The 18497-nt window shown below is 32.0% G+C and overlaps 1 protein-coding gene across 6 annotated transcripts; it reads right to left on the bottom strand.

The window, feature by feature from the left end:
* Nucleotides 1-663: 663 nt before the first annotated feature.
* Nucleotides 664-16807, bottom strand: LOC130900203 (ubiquitin carboxyl-terminal hydrolase 7). Of its 6 annotated transcripts, none has more exons than XM_057810665.1 (15): nt 16290-16807; nt 13410-13594; nt 12853-13107; nt 11767-11917; nt 11444-11712; nt 11211-11385; nt 10818-11156; nt 9432-9610; nt 9088-9380; nt 8662-9037; nt 7481-7743; nt 6085-6375; nt 5782-6023; nt 5571-5714; nt 664-4982 (listed from the first exon to the last, which is right to left on the bottom strand). In XM_057810665.1, exons 1-15 carry the CDS (start codon nt 16378-16380, stop codon nt 4882-4884), a joined length of 3354 nt encoding a protein of 1117 aa, XP_057666648.1. In that variant the 5' UTR covers nt 16381-16807; the 3' UTR covers nt 664-4881. The 6 variants fall into 6 exon arrangements, with proteins under 6 accessions (XP_057666648.1, XP_057666649.1, XP_057666650.1 ...); XM_057810666.1 differs by having other exon boundaries at nt 664-4979; XM_057810667.1 differs by having other exon boundaries at nt 13410-13570.
* Between the last annotated feature and the right edge of the window lie 1690 nt (nt 16808-18497).

Below are 18497 nucleotides of genomic sequence, written 5' to 3'. Positions count from 1 at the left end.
TTTGTTTTAATCATTGATATTTTTAAAGCTGTTAGAGTGTACATTATGTCAACTATAAAACTGGCATCTATCATCTGTCAACTGATTTTTGACATGAAGATCCTCCCATCTGCTGTTACAGATCGCATATAAATTATGTCCTGTGTCAACTGTCTTTTTTAGAATCCGGTCATTATGTACACTTATAATGACAATTATAGTGGTATCTGTCATTTGTCAATTGATTTTTGACGTGATTATTCCTTAATGATCAAATTATAAATAAAATTAATCGCTTTCCAATTACACATTTTGACCACCCAATCTTTGAATTATTTTTATAACAGAGTCTAAAATTTGGTGGACGTGCCAGATACAAATTTTCAAAAACTGCAATCTTTCAATTGTTTCACTGTAGAGTCAGTAAATAATTTGAGGTTATGTATGTATAGACAAGCAAATTAAACGGCGAAATTGAATGAATTATGTGTTTAGTAGTAAATTAGTGCATAGTTAAGTGTATAAATTCACCCCAACGTTGAAAAACAGTATAAATAAATGCAATTAGGTGAAACAGGATCCTCGAGTTGTTTTTCCACAAAGAATTTTCGCATGAAAATGGAAAATCATTCACGATTGGGTTTAGGAAGACGAATAAGAGAAAATATTGAATTAAAAGCTCGATTCAACATACATTCTTTTATTTTATATTTTTTAATCTGCTTACATATGTTTAACAAGAAAACTCAAAATATAATTTTCATTATTTTTTATTGCGGTACTTTAAAATCTAAGCAAATATTTTCATTGAAATTACGAAATATACAGAGTGGCAATAAATACAAATTATTAAATACAAAATTTTGTACAAGCAAACAAAACCATATCCGGAAACGATAAATTTTTAAAAAAATATAAATCGGGATGAAGAAACAAGAATCTATTTTATATTAATGATTTAATCATCGTGTTAGTAATGACAAAAAGTATAAAAAAGAAACTGGAAAGTCCACAGATTAATCGCTGGCTTCAGCGCAATAACATTTTTCATACAAACCAACAATATAAAGATTAAATAATTGTACTTTAAATTTAGTTGTTAGCCAAAATTAACCCTTAGCCTACGATAAAACGCCCTTTTTGGGTACTACCGATACACAACTCAAAATGTTTCGATCAGCAAAAGTCAGCGTTCAATCGACACATAAAAAATAAAAAGGAAAAAAAGTTGAATAATAAAAACGAGAAAATACTTCGGGATAATTACAGTATATACAGGGTGTACAGTTTTCGGATAAGATAAGAACTTGTAACTAAAAGAAATATCAATATAGTCGCTCGATTAGATGTTATTAAAAAAAGAAAATAAAAATACATATGCAACCCGTGTGATGAAACTGAACATTCTGTATATTCCTTAAACGATGGATGATGGTCAACCGAAAAAGTGATAAAATTATTTAAGAATACGATTCAAAAAAAAATAAGACTAGGTTATTCAAAATTTGCCGAAACTCGCAAATTTCGAACGTTTACAGTGTACTGACAATATTATATCACAATTAAAAAAAAAAACAATGCAAAAAACATTAAAATAGATGTGTATAAACATGTTTTTTTTATTATTAGTTTGAGCTATCACCAAATCGGTTCCTAAAAAAAAAATAGAAAATATAATTGTAAATTTTTATTGAAATTCTTAATTGGAGGACTCAGAATACAAAAAATCACGTGCTTAAATTGATGAGAAACACACCGTAGACTCAAAATGAGAAATATAATTTCATTCGAGGAGAGCAGAACTGAAAAAAGATGATGTGCCTGTTTACTGGTACATAATAAAAACTGCAAAATCCCCTATTTGAAGTTTTTGATCATAAAACCCCTCGAAGACTCAAAACGGGGACACTGGAAGTAGTTTGAAATACGATGGTTGAGAAGTACCCTTTCAAATAAAAATAAATGAATTTTTCAGTTAAATTTAGGGGTTTCGAACCTTGGATAACTCGAAAATGACCAGTGAGACATGTGGAAGCGCAAACCTTATGGACTGTACATCAGAGTCAGTTTTAACTAACCAGAAGACAAAAAAATTTTGAAAAAAAAGGACATGTTGTCCCTACTTCCTTAAACCTTTAAACCTAGTCCACTATTTTATATTTTTTGAGGTTATAACATGAGATGTAAATGTACAAGGTACCCCTTGACAGCTTTAACTTTAAACTTCTATAGCTTGTACCACTGAGCCCTCCGATTATCCTTTTTTTGCCACTTTGATTCCCCTTTTCTTAATTGGCAGTTTAGTGAGGTAAATAAACCGATAATTTATTGAAATTTTTGCTAGACGCTATGAATATTCACTAGAAGTATAAAGGGTGTCGAAATTATTTGATTTCCCAATAAAAAAAATTAAAAATAATATAAAAACATGATATTTTAAAATAACGCCATAATAATATTGAAATCAAATAAATCTCAACTAAGTAGTAAAAAAACTTCCTTGCATCCGAAAGTTTGACATATAATATTCACCGTTTAAAATATATATTTATATATATATAAAAAATGAAACGATTTTTCTTCACACATTATCAGCACACTGTAAAAATTCGATTACAACTAAAATCATGGTGCCGTTTTAAATATTACATTATTAAAAGAAAGAAAAAAATTAACATTTCGTCAGTGATCCTGAATAACCAGACTACAAAATATCAACATGTGGATACACCCTAAAAACAACAGAGACAGACTTCATTTGTCATTAAATAAATATTTACAAGTGTTATACATTAGCTGATAGATTGCTGTTTGAGTTATCTGAGAAAATCTGAATTATAAGCATTTTAGTCGAGATACCCACCGCAAAGTATCAGAAATACCAACCACATAATAGTATCGTATAGTTAATAATAACAATTTTTCTTTATAGCCTTGTACAAGATGAAAGAGTCAAACCTTATTTTTATATAAAGAGGAAAAAGTACAATTACAATGACTTGTGCCGTTTTTATTGAGCATTCGAACAATATTTCATCGACATGACATCGAATGATTTATAGCAAGTTGTAACTAAACAACAGTTAGACAAAAACATTGTCACTTGTTGGTTGGATGTGTATATGTCAATCGAAAGCCATGGTAAACTCACAATTTCTAGATTTCGATTACATCGGGTTACAAGCTGGGTGAACAAAATTCAATTCGATCGATGATTTTATAGCAACATGACAAAAAGGACGACATGTTGTCCCTATTTCCTTACATACCCCCTATACATAGTGGATACTTCGAAAACCTTCCAGGGAATCAAACAATTAATTAAATGACACCGATGATGAGTTTTTTTATGTCGATCAACTTTTCTTTTTCAACTAAAAAGTGATTTTTTTTCAATATTTCTAATTTTATCTCTTAAACGGGATCGGTCCATTATCTAAACTTCAAGAGCTTAATGTAGGGTAAAAAGGTAATTCGAGTTCCGTAAACTATTTAGTAGTTGTTATAACATGTAAGATTCAATTCCGTTAAGAGTTTACTCTGAAATTTTCATTTTTTTCAACGTAAACAGCTACTTCTATTCACAAGTATCCAGGTTAATTTTTGGATATTTTATATCTACCAAAAATATGTCTAATACAACCCAACGTTATCAAAAATTGCATGGAATGGAAAAAATTTTTCCTAAAAGATGTAATTGATGATTTCCAGTTGAAAATTCGGAATAGTTCCGCCAAATTTTCTCAGAAATGAGCTGCAGCTTGTTACATGCTGAAAATTTTCTCTAAAAGATGTTACTGTTCATTTCCAGAGGTTTTACTATTGAAAACTCAACATCATTCTGCTAAATTTTCTCAGAAATGAGCTGCAGCTTGTAACACACAGGAAATTTTCCCTAAAAGTTGTGACTGATGATTTTAAAAGGTTTGACAATGGAAAATTCAAAATTATTCTTCCAAATTTTCTCAGAAATATACCGCTGCTTGTTACACACTGGAGATTTTCCCTGAAACATGTAACTGATGATTTCCAGAGGTTCTACAATTGAAAATGAGCTTCAAAAATTATCTTTCAAAACTAAAAAAAGAAGACTTGGAACGATCGCGAAGTAACAGTTGCAAATAGTTGGTCTTTCATAGAAACTTTCATTAGAAGAAGCTCTTTGGGAGCTAGGTGTGGACCTAAGCGACTGGAGAATATGGTGGCTCTTTGAGGACCGTAGTTCCAGTGGTAGTAATAGTAGAATAGATCCTCCGAAAGATATTTTAATCTATTAAAGCCAAAAATCGACAGATCTATACAAGAAAAGAAATAATTGAATTATAAATGACGATGTAACCAAGCTGGTTTCGAAAGTAGTAATTCCTGTACTGACTATACTGTAGGATTTTTATCACAAAAAGCGGCAATTTGGAAATTTAATTTTAGCTCAATAGTATTGCTTTTGATGTTACTGTATTCTAAAAACATGGAAAGGAGCGGATGTTATCAGAAGCTGAAATAACTGTTGCGAATGCTATTGATATCACGATTTACTTGATTCTAACAACCATTTAACAAATTTCCAACGTGGATTTAAATCGGTGAATAAATCAACAAGAAATATTTCTTTATATAAAAATAAGGCACCCTTTATATAATATTTTTTCATCTAACCGTAAAACAAGGACTAAAAAGAAAAATTGCGTCTTCTCAAACAATACGCCGAACTTTCAAGTAGACGTCTAGACTATTTAGCGAGCTCATACCGTATTTAATATAGTGACAATGCGCACACGCACCTCGTTATAGGTAAATTGTTAGGTGAGCAGGGGTAAATGTCGGCCATAACGCAATATTAGTTGGTGATTGGTTATAGGGTGGTGATGATAGATTTGTCACTAAACGTTTCTTCTGTCAGTCTCAGTTGTATATTTTAATGGCCTTCTCCAGGTAGTTGAATCGAGACCTCTTGGGGGTTTTATTCACATGGTCTAGACCTAACCAAGGTCGTGGACTACCTGCTTAAAAAAGATACAATTTTATTACATTTACTACATTTACTAAAATATTGTTTACGAGTTTAAATTTAGTTCGTGCCCCATTTAACATATCCTTTGAGAAGCTTTGAAATAAGCGACCCTTCAAATCATCCGTAGTGTAGAGATTGTGTCTTAGATGACCGTGTCCGAAACCACCATTCACCAGTTCTCGTAGAACTTGTACGGCAGCTCTGATGTCTATGGGGGATCACTGTGTTCCTATGGTGTCGAACCAAAGACAAAACTAACTATTTTGCGAAACAGAATTTGGCGCCAGGCAAAATTCTCCAAAGGAACTAAACAAAACTGCTGAAGTACTTCGAAGGGGTGTAATTACCCCTACAAAGAGTTACGGTTGTAGTTTTCTACATGCCCATTTCACTCAATTGTATTTTTGTGTTACTAGTAAGTGATCTATATGTCTTCTTCTTCTGTACAGGTCTTTTGTATAGTTAAAATCCTTATTCGAGGAGGTAATAACAAACCTCACTCCTGACACCTCACTTGGTACGTATTAGTACCAACATCTTTAATGAATAAATTTTTAGATTACAATAATTGGGAACTTACATTGATTAGGAGCAGGTTTGAAATCGGCTAAGTTCACTATATACTCGTCTTCTTGAATAGTTTGTGGCCTACCCAGAGCAACAATTGCAAATTTGAATTTTTCCCATTCTTTTTCAGGCACAGCCAATCGTTTCTGTATTCTCTCTAAGACAAAAATCGAAAATAATAATGTAATAATCAATTTTTTTTGTTGAAAAATAATCCAGTTTACCTTTAACTTTACTGAAAGGTTCGTTATTCTTGAGTTTTATAAGAAATGGAATACCAAATGTAGAAAAAATTTCCTTGTGAAAATGAGCGCAAGAGACTAGCATTTCATCTTCGGCTAGATGTAACTCGTCTTGAGGTACTTCTTCGATCCTATAAACTTTCGTAGCAGTTATTCCTAGCTGCTCTAACGGCGTATCCTCTTTTGGCCCCATCGATACTCTACTACTACTCACTTCCGTTAACCTAAAAAATATTTTAAAACCATTACTAATGCTACTTTATCGATTTGACGGTTTGCACTTACCTAAGTTTTCCGGTACTACCTTCGCCGAATTCTATTTGTTTTTTAGCTTCTTCCAATAAATCGGCTACAGTCCCACCTTTATTTGGATATAATATCAATTCTTTTTCGTCCTTCATTTTGGGACCCACGTATACACATTTAAATTGCTTCTTATTCTCTAGTTCATTTACCCGAATACTAAGTTGTTGATAAAATATTTTTTTCGGTACTTTTGGCTTCGAATACACTAGTAAGTCTTTGAGAGTGCCCTCGAAGGTACACCTCAATGGGTGACCGGGACTATCTTTATAACTGCAAAAAATTAAAAATTAATTCTGTAATAACAAGTGAATCACGTAAAAACAATATTGATGGCATATTGTTAACAAAAAAACAAGTTTTGTAGCCAAAATCAGTACTATTGATATTTTTGCCGTTGAAAATTTATTTTGAGGGTCTAAAAACAGCCCGTTGTCACTAAGAGCCACATCTAAATAATATGGTAGGTGCAGAAACAATTATTTGAAATCTTAGTGAATTTCTAGTACCTCAAAAACTATATCATACACTTCCAAGGTCACAAATAGGTCGGATGTAGGGCAAAGGATCTACTGCAACTTAAGGATTTCTAATTTTATGTGTGTAGCTGGTAGTTTTATTCGTCGATGATCATATGTCATTTAAAAAAGACAATTTTAGGTTAAAGGCGAGATAAGATATATAGAATGTTAATATTAGAAAAACTTCTCTTTATTATAATTCTATTCCGTATTTGAATAAAGTCTACTTCATTCGAAGAGTTTAAGCTGTAGCTACAGTGCCCCTATAAAACTCCTGATAATATACGTAGATTGTTCTTACTTAGGTTGATACATTCAGCAGATCTTTTCCGATTATAGTTTCCCAGAAGAGTCTTTACCTGTCTCAGCCCCTGTAAGTTGTCCCAATGATTGGTTTTACTCCTATCTACCTTCTTTTACAATACTTTTTACATTATTCTGTAACTGATACTACAGAAGGGTTCAGGTCCCATGAAAGACTTTTCAGCTATTCAATTTCCTTTCCCTCCGGTGTGTCTTTTTGTAGGGTAACTTTATTTTCTTGCCTAGTTTGTTCAATTTTTCTAGGCAACCCCAAATAAGTTTGGATTTTATAATGTTGGAGCGTTTTTCAATTGCACACACCTTTGGATAGACAAATAGTTAACAACATACCATGTTTACCCAAAAATATAGAAGCCAGCAGATCAGTTAACTTCCATTTTGATTCCGGTGTCATACCGATCAATATTGATAGAAAAATTTGGAGGTTATACTCTTAATAAAGTTCTGAAAAACTGTTGGAAGGAATGGGCTCGAAATTTGCGAATTACCGTTTGAAATATGTCACACAATTAGAATTTGAACCTTTGACTTACCTTTGACATTTAAAGAATTGTAACAGATACGGATCTGTACCGACCCTTTGCGCTACCGCCCTAGCAAACTGATCGTACGTCATTCTCTGGGACAATTCCATTGTAAATCCTTGATCGTTCGGTATACACTTGTCTACAAATGTAACTTCAACTCGACAAAACAAATCTTTAAAATAATCGACGCAAGTCGGGAGATCCGAAAGTTCTTCCCTTTCTTCTTTTTCAAACACTATTATATCACCATCCATCAATTCTTCTAATACCTTAAATAAATTATTTCAATCAGTACAAGATGTTCCCACCTAGTTCAGAGGTTCCCAAATTATTTTTACTCTTAGACCAATTTAAAAATGTTATTGGTATCGGTAAAGTTGATATATTATCAAAAATTTGTTAAAAAAAGGGGAGAAACAGATCTAACCACGCACATTTGCCCCCTATAGGGCATTCAGATTGTTACGTTTGTTTTTCAAACATTTTGAATATTCCTTTGTTCACGTATTGTGGTACAGTAGTCACTTCTGATTTATGTTTTTGAAGAAATTAATAAGTTGTCGACTTCACACTATCCTCTATCTACCCACACTTTAAATAAAAGTAAATTTTAATAAATGTGTGGTGATTTTATTCTAGAAAGAATATAATTTCAGTTTTTTCATATGTTAGACTATAAGTTCTTTTTTATTCAAATCTGTTCTACCTACTCGTTCTTTCTTTAGTAATAACCATCTGTGTTCTCGTCCTCTTTCTTATTTTAATGTTTTTCTGCAGATCTAGAGCTGCCAGGTTGGAGTTTCAACCACACTCAAAGGACTCGATGGTACACCACAAACAAACAAATTAGACTCAACTCCAACAACTGGGAATTTGGTTGAGGGCTGCAACCGTACATAAATCCGAGTTTTTTTTTCAATTTATAACTGTTTTTATTCATTGTGCTCTTTTGGATACGTAGTTAAAGCGAATTTATCATTTTCTCAATTCGTTAAAAAGCTGTTGGCATCCAGTTAAATAATAATTTTTCACCCTATCTGAATACCAGTTGTTTAACTGAAGCCGAATACCAATTAAGAAAAAAAAAAAAGAGTCTCCTGTCGGGGAATTGAGGTTATAGTGCCCAAACAGGAAATTATTGATTCAAGAAAAATAATATTCAGATGTTGGTATGATTAAATAATTACCTTTTCCAGTGGATCATTAAAATTGGTAATTTTTTCTATCATATTTGGACGAATTTCCTCATAAAGAAGTAATTCTGTGTCTGGTGGGAAACCCGCTCTTTCATTCAACAACGGTATGATATCCACTAATTTACTAGTGACGGGTAAATAACTGTGACCGCAGTAATGGATTTTCTTTTGTTTGGGATCGTACATTTTGAAAAATAACAAAACGTCAGTTTCTTTATCGAAAGTGGGAAGCGTGGACTGTCCCGAATCGGGCGGTAGTAATTCCAAAAATATATTCCAAGGGTTCATGTTTTCTGCTGCATCTGTAACTGCCTTATGGAGATCGGTTTCGAGATCTAAAACGCTCGGTCGAATCGTTTGATTTGATCTAAAATAATCGAATTAATAAAATTCAACAAAATCAAATATTCCATCCACCTTTGACTGAACGGCCACGGTCTTATCTGCTCTGGAGGATATTTGAAAGCGTCGGCCAACATTTCCATCATTTCAGCAACGGTAGCCATTTTTTTTATTTTGAATACTCTAAAAAGGGCCCTTTCGGGATCATACAAATCATTACCCTGATGACCGTCGAACGAATCCTCCAACAGAACATTTATAGTCATGTAAAGATGCGCTTCGTTACGTTCTTTACGACGAACTTGTTCCATTCGTTTTTCCTCAGCCAAACGATCCGCCAACTCAGTCGGAATATCAACGTCAGTAACCTAGAACATATCACGATAATATGTTGTTAAAATTAATATTAATAACCTTACGTCTTGGAGGACTTTATGCATTTCCGAATCTCTAATGTACACCAACATGTATGCGTTGGTACAATGTTTAACTGTCATGTTCATATCTTCGTCGTGACCGCCGTAATTGTGCTCCAAAGCTTCTTGCTTTGTACACCTCGAAACGACATCATCATCAAATTTACACCATTTTCCATCACCTGTAAAACAACAATCACAATAAGGTAAATAAGAAAATACTGTAGATTGTATATGGCAAAAAAGAAACCGGTAACGCCCAAAGGAGTACCAGTAGCAGTACCAACTGTAACAAATGCAATTAAAATCGATATAATCGTGGAAATGAAACACCCGAAGGAAAAAATGGAGGTAAAAACAAAGTGGGATAATATAAGAGTCAATAATAGGAAACAGATAAATTATCGTATTGAAGGCTGAAAATATTATATATACGAAGGGGGAAACCCAGAAAGAAATGTTAACTAATCAAGTAAAGGACCTGGGGACAAAAAAGAAAAAAAAAACTGATTGAGATACATGACAAATAACAGAGGAAAAAACTAATAAAAGAGAAACTGGACCTTAAGAGACTTAAAAAAATGAAAGGAGTAAAAACGAAGGTGAAAAACCCAGAAAGATTGATTGAAGACAAACATTGAAGGGATTGAGATGACAAAAAGCAGTGGAAGAAACAAATAAAAGGGGAACTGGAATTTATCTGACACCAAGATAAGGTAAATAAGCCATAATATAAAAAAAAACGAAGGGGGAAGCTCAAAAAGAAATATTGACTAACGAAATAAAGGACCTGGGGACAAAAGGACAAAAAAATTGGGAATGAAACGAAAGGGGAGACCCAGAAAGAAATATTGATGAATCTAGGAAAGGGGGGAAAAATTTTAGAGGAATTGAGGCAATTGGCAAAAACCGGTGAAAGAAACAGACACCTAAAAAAGGGTAAAAGGAGAAAAAGCGAAGGGGAGACCTAAAAAAAATTCATGGACCGAATAAAGAACCTGGGAACAAAAAGAAGAAAACATTGAAGAGATTGAGGGGGATTATGAAAACCAGTGAAAGAAAAGAGTAAAAAACAAGCTGGACCTTATCAAACAACGAAAAGGAAAAAAGCAAAGGGAGAAGCCCAGAAAGAAATATTGATGGACCTGGTAAAAAAGGGAGGAATTGAGATACTTGGCAAAAAATAGGGAAAGTAAAAGAGAAACTGGACCTTATGTGACATCTAAAAAGGTAAAAGGAAAAAAACGAAGGAGGAAACTCAGAAAGATTGATCGATTGACCAAATAAAGGACCTGGGGAAAAAAAAGAGGCAAAACTTTAGAGGAATTCGAAATAGATGGCAGGAAATAATCATTTTTTTGATGGACAAATCAAAAATTCATCACTCACCTTTGGGATTGATAAAAACAACATAATGCCCACCGTGGTTATCGCCGCTATGTACAAGTACGGCATGTAATGTATAATTTGCCGGATTATTAGGATCTGGATCTTGTAGGTAAGTATCCAACGATATCTTTTCGTAAAATTCGAACCTATCATTGAATTTGACCGAACTATCGGTCACCGGATCGTATTGGAACCTCATCAAATGCAAATGTAATACAGGAGGAAATTCTTTGAAGATGACACCTTTTTCGGCATCTTGCAAACCGTGTTCGCCGGCATCATACTTATTATCACCATCTAATGTTTCTTTGGCAATATAGTCTTTGAAAGATTCGTCAACTGAAATTCAGATTAATTAGTATTAAAATTATGTTGATATTGCTTTGTACTCACTATTCTTTTTTCCTTTTATATTCAACTGTATATCGTAGAAAGTTTCCGATCTAGTACTTGAGTAATCAACATTTTTACATCTTATGTACGAAATCATTTTCCCTTCGAATAATTTTGGAACAGTCCCTTCGACACATGTACCTTTCATTTTGCTCTCTAACTTATCTAATAGCACCTACAAATATCATCATCATTTTATATCAACCCTTATGGTCATACCAAAAGTTACATACCCTTAAAAATTCCTGAACATCATGCTGCATAAATGAATCTAGCGTCTCCCAACCGAAACTTTTCGTTAGCTTTTTGGTACCGACTGGCTTATCGCAAAATTGTAATTCGTGAAAAACACGTTGCAAAGCCAAAGCCACAGATTTGGTAGAATCGTCGGATTCTGTTGGCATTTTATAAACCGCCTTTCTCAATTGATTGGTAAAATACAAAGTTTGGAGTAAAGAATTCATATAACATGTTGCACCCTGATTTTTCAAACCGACGTACCCTAGAAAAATTTCAATACAATAATATTTATCTCGTTTAATCGATTTATACCTACCTGTGTGTTTTTTACTATCCCACGATACCCCATGGGGTGCATCTGCCACTACTTGCACCTCCAAGGTAATCGCATCATCCTTGATGAAACCTTTGTCCGGATCTAAGACATCATTCCATGCCATAAAATGGGAAAAACCCCAATCGTTTTCCTAAATATCAAAATAATTAATAAACTTTGTATTTCGTTTTTCAAGATTTTGCAAACAAATAGAAGATCAAGAACGGTTTACACAGATGGTAAAGAAGAAGAAACAATAAACATATACCTAACACACATTTTGGAAAATATAAATAACTACTGAACTTTCAAGAAACAAAAACCTGTTTAAAAAAATAAAAAAATCATCTGTACACGTTTGATCTCCTATTTTTTTTTTAATTTCTAAAAATTCATTATAAACTATCAGAAAAAAACTTATTTATGTGTAAATAGATGCCAAAAAGTATTTTACAAGATTAAGAACATCATTGATATAAATAAAGATAACGAAAATCAAATATTTTGAAGATAAATCATATTATTTACATTACATTTTATGTCAATGACCTTAATTGGAAATTTAGAGAGAAAAAAGTGAAATAATACAATCGAATTAATATATAAATGTATATAAAGTGTGATCACAAAATTATTTTATTAAATACAAAATATAAAACTTCAAATAATAATCTTTAAAATAGTACCGTTAATTTGGAACGAATCTATAATTACAAGCATTTCTAGAAAACACATTGTCACAATGAAGAAGAAAGCCCTTAGTTCATTTTATTTACTTTGCACATCTTTTCGCAAAGTTTCCAGCACCTCCCTGTAAATTTGTTTCCCTTAGAACGAGCCCTATGTTCTCAAAAATGAATAATTGAAAAAAAAAACAATACACTTGATGTTCAAAGGAAATTTTAGGACAAAATGACACTAGTAATAGTCTGATAAGCCGGAACAGACCACACAAAAGGAGTACCCGATATAAAAATTCGTTCAATGTATTTTTTAAACACACCTCGTAAATCTATATGCAGCATAAAGTTTTCAATCTCTTGAATTATAAAGACAGGGATTTACCTTTGAATCCAGTGTACTCACCTTCGAATAAAATAAATGTTGAATCTTCCTGGTGAAATTCTCAATATCAGGTCTAACCGAAAGCATCCTCAATTCTGCAACGGCGTAACAAGACCAAGAGCTCGATTCGCTTTCACCATTGCATTGTAAAAAGAATCCCAAAGATCTTTGTGATGGCCTGTCTGATCTAGCATCTTGAGCATGGCTGTTACGTGGCATCACCATTATCTTCCATGGTAAATTTCTCACGAAGCATGGTGGGGACAACACTGAATCCTTTTTTGAAAAATAATGTTAATAATAATATCAGAATACATTAAACTAAAAGGAAATTCTACAAATTTGTTGTCATGTTTCATGGCCAGCAAACAATCCAGTTTTAAACCCTATAGAATTAGTCTTGAATCTGCTACTACCGAATTAAATAATTAAGATCAAAATTATTGTTTCGAAGTTTCGGAGATCCAGAGGAAACTAAATCTCTGAGTATAGAATTTTTTTCGATTTTATAATTGATGCGATTATTAGTTGAATGTATATTGATATGCTTGATAATGAAATTTGTTTTCACGTCTTACCTTCAATTTACTAAAATTCTGAACAGTAAATCTGAAAGTTGCTTCTGAACGAGCCTCATCTTCTTCCATTTCGGTATCTTGTGCTATTGCATTCGGATCAGGTTGTGGACCAACAATGATCTCTCCATTTTGAGTCTGATCCATTTCTGCACCACCAGAATCTGTGATGTATTCCATTGTAGTCACTATATACAATATTTTACTATAAGATCCCTGTCATAATTTTTCTGTTGAATTGAGTTTGTAATCAATGACTGTTAGTTAATTATTAAACCATCAATTATACTAAATATTTTGTGTATACTAAAAATATGAAAGTGCCTATCAGATGAAAAAGCTGACTTTCATACTAGGGTATGCAATTGATAAATATCAGTATAATTTTCAAAGTGGTACCCAGATATTTATGTGAGTTTCTTCATGAGATAGGTAATTCACACAAAATCACTTAGTATTATTATTTATAGCAGTACAGTGGCTGTATTATGATGTAAAACAGGGGTCTATTATAAAATTTTGAACTATAATACATTTCTTAAAGAAACCCTCATCTATAAGTGAAATCCAGCAATGTTTTATCTATTGCTAATTTTGTTTGTTAGACCTTTTATCAAAATTTTATTCACTATAACAGTTGAGGTACCTTCCCCGTAGACACTTGGACTAAAGAAGAAGAAAAAAATGATGATTTCATAAAGTAAGTCTAAAATTTTGGGTTTTTGTTTCTTCTCATTTTTTTTTTCTTCTAACAATAAAACTTAGCAAATGCCATATTTTCCTTTTCCTAAATCACTTAAACCGTTGTTGGTTAACCAGCATACATTCACTTTTAATATTTCAAGGTAAAAATAAATTGGATAACAGACTTACGAAATTGGTAAAAAATCCTACTATTAGCTTATAAAACTGTATATGTTGTGATTGCAAATAAAAAATTATAAAAAAAAAGATATTTCATACAATTATGTAGTACAAATAAAAGTTGAAGCTATACAATACTGGTTTTTATCCACCCTATAATCCATTAAATTTCAAAATAATACAGTTCAACAAATTTCTTTCTCATATTGTCACGCGAAGGTCGAAAGGGTGTCTTATACACAAAAAAGAATAGTGTCCCTTATTTATTTACCTTATAGAACTACATTTTTATATTTTGTCATTAAGTGTGAAAAGTTAAAACTTGCAAGTAGTGGTTGATTTGTTTTCTTCAATGTTTATGATTGTAGTTTAGTCCCAGTTCGCAAGAACATGCTGTGATTTATAATTTTTGGACCAACACATATTTTTGTGAAGTTCATAGTCAAATTGTTCGAATTGATCAGTGATTGACGACTCCCTGGCCCCCAGCTCAGATAAATAAATCTAGGGATCTGCCATCAAGTACTTCTACAGTGAAATGGAATTGACAGAAGCTGGCCTTTTTGGGAAAATGGCAGTGAAATAAAGTTAAGAGGTTGCAGAGAGGTAAAGAACATAAAAATTGGACGAGTGTAAGAATGGGAGAGTTTTATGGAGAGATGAGTCAAAGTTTGAGGTTTTTGGGTCTAAGAGAAGTGTTTGTGTATAAGTCAAAAGATGTAATCCCGACTATGAAACATGGCGAAGGCTCGATGGTGGTTTGGGGATGTTTTGAAGAAAGAGCGACTGAATACTTAATAAAAACTGAAAAGGTTTTGAAGGGAAAAGGCTATAAAGGAAAATGTAATACGTTTTGGCCAACGCCTGGTCGGCAGACAATTCCATTCTTCCATATTGACAAGCATTCTTTGAAGCTGCGCAAAGATTATTTAGAAGAACTGAAAAAAAAAAGAAAGTACTGATAGTAAAGATTTGGCCGTCACAATCACCCGACCTCAACCCGATTGAGTTGTGGACAGGAAAGTCATTACATCTTTGGAATATCATGAAGAACGAATGGAATAGACGACGATTATCTGATGAAATTAAATAAAGATAAAGCAAAAGGGGGGTTACATTGATGAATAAAAAAAATTAAATATGTAACAATTACAGCTTTATTATTACTATATTTTGATCCATATAATTATGTTTTTTAAAATATAAATATCAAAATCGATCGTATTTTTGTTGTGTATCAGCATATTATAATGGGTAGTGTCATACAGTCATATGATATTCAACAGTTTTTAAATATGATTCCTAATTTAAGAGTGAAAATCTTCTGAGTATTATAAATAATCACGTTTTATAAGTCACAAACTTCATAGTTAAACTGTATTCTTTAATTTAACGAAGTTTTCTATTCAAATAATTATTCTGGTTGTGAGCACAAAGGCAACGAGGTATATACTTTTGATGTAGGCTCATTAAAATTTCCAAATAATAATGTTTTCATGAAAAATTGCCAAAATATGTAGCTACTCACGTTAGAAATGCTTTGTTTAAAATGATACATTTTTTATTGTTATTTATGGCAAGAATCGAAAATAAAAAAGTATTTCACAATGTTAATTTGAAATTATTTTTTTATAGGTAGAAATATCGCATTAGTTAAAGTGTTAGACAGAAATAAACGGCAATAGATTAGCTAATTTTTTTTATATAGATGAAAGTTCCTTTGTGGTATTGTGATTTCATTCTCCAGCAGGCAGGTTGCTTACCTCAGAAAATTGAAATAATACCTTAAACACGTATCCTTAAGAATCGTATAAAACTCACTTCGACATTTAGCGACATAGCCTTATAACTTGAATTTTGAAATTAATAAAATGTATATTTATAAAAAAAGCAGACCATGACTTCACCAAATGAAACGAAATTTTGGTAGAAAAATTACTGTCATGTGTCAGATGGGAAATAGAACTGTCATGGCTGCCGGGACTTTTAAAATATTATATTTAAAAATATAAAACTTACCTTCTTGAGTTTCCATATCTTCAACTTCATTAGCATTAGTATTTTGAGGATTGTCTTCGTTTCGACGATAATGGCCTGTCACGTGGTTCATTATTGGGGGTGGTGATACAACGGGCACAGTTTTGTCTCTTCCAACAGTGCCGAATACACTTTTACTCTTTTTTATGTGCAGAAAACCTTCTTTGTCTGTCACGACACCACGATGAAGAGAGTTACTGTTGTTTTGAGGGTTATTTTTAGTGCCCGACACAGTAGTCAATTTGACAAAGTGCTTACTCGCGATGCGCCCAATGTCTGCTATTTTTTAAACCCTCTAAACGAGGGAAACGCACAAGGAACATATATACGACGATATTTTTCAACTTGTTAGAATTTGTTGTTTATTTTACGTTCATTCGCTTTATTAAATGATAATTTACCGCAATGCCGACACTACACTTTTCACATAAGAAAATAAACAAAATGGAGGCATTTTCTATGACCTGCGCGCAAATTTTTAGACAGAAATTTCTTTGAACTGTCACTTACACAGATCCATCTAGTAGATATAAGCTCAACTATTTAAGTTCGTGATCGTAGATATCTTCATTTCAAACTTATTTGAATTGATTTAAATGAATCACAACTTTTGACAAATCATAACGTCAAAACTAATTTTGATTCCTTTTGTTTTTTTTTTTATTTTTTCCGATATAAATACGCACAATTAAATCGTCAATAAGTTTAATAATTTTTTTATTGAAATTCATTTTACCAAAATAAAACTTTTCTAATTTCCTATTCTTGAACCCTTTCAGTGAACTATTCAATTTGGAAAAGTTACAAGAGGCTAAATTTACTATATATGGGCGCTAAGCATAATTACATTATAAATTTTCATATCAATTCCGTACCTTTTAACTAGAACCTTATCTACCCTCTTCGTAACATAAACATCCCCTTTAAAAAACCGATAAGAATATTTATCAGTCTTCCAGCCCTCGCCTTATCAGTGAGAATTTATCTATATTAAACAAAGTTTTTAGATTTGTACGTATTTGAAATAATATTTTCATAAGACTGCAGGTAAAGATAGACAAAGACAAAACATTCCATTCATTGGAATAAAATTGTTTGTGAGAAAAGGATGGACGAATTTCTCATGACTGTCTAACTACGTTGCAAACAGAGTGTTGATATAACCGCCATTGTCATAGGCGTAGTTTGAAACAAATAATACGTGAAAATAGAAATTTATTAATTTTAGATATAGATAGATAAATTATCAAAATATTTCATAAAATTTGGAAAAAATATTATAAAAATAAAACTGCGTATTGTTTCTAAGTGAGAATTTCTGGAACTGTTTGACATATTCATAGTGAACACACCGTTTACACTACCACTACACCAACAATAACATTGTTTGATGTGCGTTTCGAAAACCAGGTTAACACCTTCAAAGACTCGAGGTAGTCCTCCCTTCCAGTTTCATCAAACTTTACTTTCAGACTCTGAAGACGATAACTTTGTTATCGAAACGTGCGGCAGACAGTTAATTATGAGTGTTGATGTGATAGTAAAGAAAATACCATAAAGTTTTCAATGTTTATTGATTTATTTCGGTGGTATTTCCATATATATTTTATTTTCACATTAACGAGGTAGAAGTATATAAATAAAACAAAATTAATATTTTTTTAATTAATAATAATAAAAAACAACAAAAGAGATCGTAAAACTTTTAATAAACCTATTAGAGTAGGAAAACAAGCAGAAAAAATAATTTATTTCAAACTTTATGGTTATTAAGGTTTTCTACTTTTAACATTAAGTTGAAAAACGTTTTTTCAGTGTCTTTAGTAACGTTATTTGAAAATATTATGGAGAAAAGTAGTAGAGGCTTGAATAATGAATACTTGAAAAGACATATGTTAGTTTGAGGTTAGAAATTTTTAAGAAAAAAAATGACAGAACGATGATATATGTTAAAAAAGAAGAAGTATTGATAAAAAACTCGCATTAAGACGTTGAATATATAATGCAATTAAAACTAGTATTTTATTTGAAATAAAAATCCACTGCAAGATTGCAAACCGAAAATAAAAATACAATATAATAACCAGAACAAGTTATTTAATTAATATAAGAATAATTGATAAAATATAACCACTTTAAAACGCCTGTGTACTCCACTGGTTTCAATGACAACTGTATAACTTAACCTAA

The sequence above is a fragment of the Diorhabda carinulata genome, chromosome 12 (assembly GCF_026250575.1).
Source record: "Diorhabda carinulata isolate Delta chromosome 12, icDioCari1.1, whole genome shotgun sequence".
In the NCBI taxonomy this organism is placed as follows: Eukaryota; Metazoa; Arthropoda; class Insecta; order Coleoptera; family Chrysomelidae; genus Diorhabda; species Diorhabda carinulata.
This window is presented reverse-complemented; position numbering and strand designations above follow the sequence as displayed.